This window comes from Rhododendron vialii, chromosome 1a (assembly GCF_030253575.1).
Source record: "Rhododendron vialii isolate Sample 1 chromosome 1a, ASM3025357v1".
In the NCBI taxonomy this organism is placed as follows: Eukaryota; Viridiplantae; Streptophyta; class Magnoliopsida; order Ericales; family Ericaceae; genus Rhododendron; species Rhododendron vialii.
In genome coordinates, this window is record NC_080557.1 from 33,379,010 (window position 1) to 33,383,784 (window position 4,775).

The window sequence follows — 4,775 nt, forward strand, 5'->3', positions numbered from 1 at the left end:
AAATTTATAACCGTTAGGCAGTGTCTTTGTCATAAGTATCTTTCCTTTTCAAAGATTTAAGCTTTGTATTCTATCGACAACATACTTGCTTCTTTGATATACAGTATAGTCTTAGGTATGGTCTCTTCTGTTGCCAGAGGTTTGAATATGAACAAATGCAATTTCTATACATAAGAAACTAAAACAAGTTATAGCTATGCAATTAGTTGTTTGTGAATCATTGAAGATAAGGAAACTTGACTTTTAACTGCATAAGTTTTTAACTCAGGATATTCATCTGATTGAATTTGATTGGCCATGTGCCACCTATTTGCTAAATGATCATGTTAATTTTGAGGAGGAGTTTATGTAAGTGGCTGCCATATGACATTCTGGTGCTAAGACCATGAGACTAAAGGTGAAATGAAAACACTTGCTGCAAAAGGAAAACTGATGTCGTGAATCTTTTCGACTCTGTGTCCTATTTTGTGTCCTTGTCGGTCATTGTTGTTCACTACTGGTGGATGGCATGGGTTCGGATGGAATTGATATGAGAAATAACAGTGTGCCAAACTATATGAACTTCACTGAGTCAATTAAGGCCAAGTAGAGAAATTTGTCTAACCAAATTCAAAAGCAGTCCATGGATGAGTTTCAGTTTCTGAGAGAATGAGTGGTATTTTGTAATGGGGACTGAAAAAGCATTTCTGGTTTTGATTCTTGTTTCAATACATCCAGGCCACTTTGCACATGCTTCTATTTTAGATGCACATGGTACGCTTGATTGGCATGCAAGGGAGATCGTTTCCATGAAGGATTTCTTGCCATACTGACCGAGTTTCTTTTTTCTGAAGTTGGAGATTTTCTGTATGTTGTAGTTGCTGATTTGAAATGGTATGGAATCTTGGTTGACAATGGCAGGTTGTGGTTGCCCTTTTAGAGTGAACGCAATTATTTTTTTTGATGCATTAAGGCAAGTTTTTTCCCTTTTGAAAGTTCAGAAAAAGCTGTTCGTGCTAATTTTTGGCTTTTTGTGTATATAAACAACTACATTTGTGCACTGCACATATATTTATGAGGTTTTTTTTTTTCTGCCAGGAGGTTATACAATAGCTTGGATAAAGCGTTTAGTCTTATGGAAATAAAGTCATGTGGACACCTTAGTTTTGGGTATATGCATCTGTGTGTGTGTGTTGCAACAAAGAAAAATACATTAGTCGAGTTCAAGAATAAGATATTGAATCAAACTGGTAGATATGGTTGCAATGGAAAGAAGCTGCATCATTTTTCCGCAAACTGAGTTAAAAGGTGCGTAGATGATGTACTTGGACAAGTATTGTTCATTAGCAACATTGAATTTAGTCTACGTCATCTATCTATCATAGTATAAATCATTGGTAAGGAATATGAAAAAGGCCATTAGGTAGTGGATGCAAAAGAGGACTCTTGTCCTTAGTACACCAGAAGGAGGTCTTTGCAAAAGCTAGTACAACTCATTGCTAAGTGAAGGGTTCAGAAGGCCTTAGGAAAGGCATTAGCTATGACAGTGGAAAGAGAGCTGCACCTATGATAATGTAAACTATTGGTAAGTAATACAAAAAGGACCATTAGCTAGTAGATCCAAAAGAGGACTCTTGTCCTTAGTACACCAGAAGGATGAGTTTCCAAAAGCTAGTACAACTCCTAGTTAAGTGAAAGGTTCAAAAGGCGTTAGGAAGGGCATTAGCTATTACAGCGAAAAGAGAGCTGCGGTTTTTAGTACCAATCATATGTGCGTTCCCGTCCGGCTTCATCGAAGATTAAGACACGGAGTCTTAGATGTGAATCAAGACTGAAGATAAGAGTGTCATGGCATCTGAGACTGTGTGCAGCAACATATGCATACCAGCCGTATCCACTGAGGTATCCAGCAATATGTTGTATTTCCCACATTCTTTGCCTCGTCGCCAGAATGAAAGTCTTCATCTTGAGTTCTTTTGCAAATTGCTTAATTGATTTGCACAGTTTCTACAGTAAGATTAAGTGTTGTTATTAGTTGGCATTTCATATATGGTATTTTGTGGTAGGTAATAAGAAAATTACTACCAGAGCCACTAAATCTCCATTGGTCAGTTTTTTGTGGAATCTCAGTTCATGTCCCATGCTTCGAAACGCTGATGGCATGCATCCAGTGAATAGAGTGCCTGTTCATTGGGAAAGAAAATTTTATAAAGTGTATTGGGAATCTGTGTTTTGTAAATTTGGGGCTGTACTGGTATTCTAAAACTTACAACCAGTGGCGTAATTGTGGGCTTCAATGGGATCCCAATTAGGAGGTGCATTTGGATGATTAATAGTTGCAGTGGTTGTCCATGGGTATTTAACCTGGCATCCTTCCTCGTCGAAAACATATAGGTCAAACAGCAGATGACCTACCGAGGCCAATAATATGGTGTAGTCGCCTCTGAATTTGTGGTCAGCAACTATGTCATACCAACCCAAGGTGAGTTCGTGATTGTCGATCCTGACATAGTAAACCAAGACGCCACTGTAGATAGCAGCAACTCCATGTGCTGGTGCAAGCACTGATGGATGAAAGAATTTCGGAAATTTCTGCATGAGATACCAAAAGAAGTCAATCGATGTGTTATAGTGTAATGTTTTCTTTTCAGGGGTTGTATTAAATGCCATAGTGTTACCAAGCATTTCCCTCCATCAGCTATGTAGATATCTTTCAACAACCAGCATTGGGTTTTCCCTATAATTGAAATCCAGAAAGTATTAGATGTTAATTTATATATTATTCTATGAGAATCATTCTGGAATATTCGAAGATATGGAATATTACCAAATGATGCATTCGGTGGTTCTAGTTGATGGATTGACCGCATACGAGGTTGGATGAATTTTGGAACACTATTTATAAGAGTGTTGATCCAGTTCCTGAAATCTTCACATTTGCTCCATCTGAATTTACGGCCCAAGTGATAGATGTTTGAGTACCGAATGATGAAGTCTCGATTTGCAAAGTAAATGAGGTTTTTTGTCCCACGTGGTATTGAGGTACCGACAAGTACACGGTTTCCCCAAGCAGATACAAGATAGTAATCTGCGCCTCTTTGTTGTAGTGAGTTCTTTCTTTTTTGGGTTTCGATGTTGATGAAAGATGGACAAGTCGAAGCCAACATATCTGGAAACGATGCCATATTTAGGTGCTGTTACCTTGCTTGGCTGGTACCCTAAAATAAGCAGAGCTTTGTTGTCAGCATGATTAAGACATAGTATTTGAACAACACCCTAAATTATTGCTAATATCACTTAGAGTGTATGCCTGAGAAGTTACCTTGAGGAACGGTAACTACGAACCAAGAACAGAGAGGAAAAATCAATGCAGCAGCTGGATTGGTCGCTTAGGCATTGTTGTGATTCTTCACTTTCTGTAGGACACAAGAGTAGAAGGTCAGTTCACTATTTATAGAGTTATGTAGGACCATCAGTTAATAGCTGAAGGTTGAGTTGAATTTTCATGTGCGGCTAATGCTATCATGAAAAACCAGACAGCAGTTAATGCTGAGTCAGTGAAGATTGAATTTCTGTCCTGGCTGCATCAATGGTAGCTGTTCAAATGTACCACAATCCAATTTTTTTACCAACTGTTGTAACTGCTACACTGTTGAGCTGCAAGAAATGCCGAGAATTATGGTGGTTTGTACTGAAATGGTATTTTAAATCTTGCCATTGTCATATTCTCTCTGATTTGGACAACTTCACAAACCAACAGTAGTGATGATGTACAAAAGAATGAGTTTGAACCAAACGGTAAAAAGGCTGAATGAATCTTGGCCTTGCATTGACAACTGAAGTCAGCCAATCTTCAAAGTCCCTAGCTTTTTTCCACTCAAATTGCTCACCTAGCTCAAATAAAATTAAATATTTCTTTATGAAAGGCACATCAATTGTGTATTCCAAGTTATGTGTGCTTCGTGATGTTGACTCTCCAAGGTTGAAGCTCGTTAAGTTTTTAAATTAAGTTTTTAAATCAAATTTGAACAAGTTACTCTCAAGGGTTTGTTTCGCTTACTATGGGTAAAAAATTGAAGCTACTCAAGACTGACTCACGTTTGGCTTAATTAAAATTCGTTCGAGATTGGCTTGCCTTGTAGACAAACTAAGTCCAAGCAGAGCGCATGTGCCTGACATAGTGATTAGACAGCATGTCGTGGAGAATGTGGAACAGTAAGTATTTACTCCAGTAACTAAAGATGTTCAAATCGAACAACCGAAGATAATTACCACAGTTTGACAGGGCACATAAGTTATGCTAAAATAAGCTTACAAACTAATTAATAGGAAGTAAAAATCTTAAACCTAAGAATACATTAGTTCATAAATTTAGTCAATGACCGAGTGCTAAGATTTTAAATAATATTATACATAAAAGAAGTTATATAGTTTGAGCGCAAAAACATAGAGCGGTAATTCTTCAAATGGGAGAACCGTATACAAATCTTTTTTCAATACCAATGCAAAAGGAGCATTTCAACAAACACGGCACCTCCAGGAAGTGTTGTGAGCATATGGAATTTTGAATCCATATGATGCATTTGCACATAGCAGTGCATAATTTACAAAATAATAAAGTCCTAGAAGTTCATTAGCACACGTAGTAATGTTAAGTAGAATAAGGTATTGTAGATCAAATAGCTTCTCAAGTTACTGTGATTGATTGCATTCAATCTTATTGGGTATTGGAAGCGTGGCCATGCTTTGGATTGTTTGGAGGAGCAGCTGCATCTTCTATTATGGCAGTCTTCGAG

The 4,775-nt window shown here is 37.6% G+C and overlaps 1 protein-coding gene across 1 annotated transcript; it reads right to left on the reverse strand.

Moving 5' to 3' along the window:
• Positions 1-2,212: 2,212 nt before the first annotated feature.
• LOC131326012 (uncharacterized) lies at positions 2,213-3,383 on the reverse strand. The gene is made up of 3 exons (XM_058358558.1): positions 3,302-3,383; positions 2,807-3,197; positions 2,213-2,716 (listed from the first exon to the last, which is right to left on the reverse strand). The coding sequence occupies exons 2-3, from the start codon at positions 3,162-3,164 to the stop codon at positions 2,442-2,444; spliced, it is 633 nt and encodes a 210-aa protein (XP_058214541.1). The 5' UTR covers positions 3,165-3,197; positions 3,302-3,383; the 3' UTR covers positions 2,213-2,441.
• Between the last annotated feature and the right edge of the window lie 1,392 nt (positions 3,384-4,775).

Coding starts and splice junctions, on each gene's coding strand:
- LOC131326012 (XM_058358558.1), bottom strand. CDS start 3,164: ATGGCATCGTTTCCAGATATGTTGGCTTCGACTTGTCCATCTTTCATC. Junction 2,717..2,806: donor ACCACCGAATGCATCATTTG/GTAATATTCCAT, acceptor TTTCAATTATAG/GGAAAACCCAATGCTGGTTG.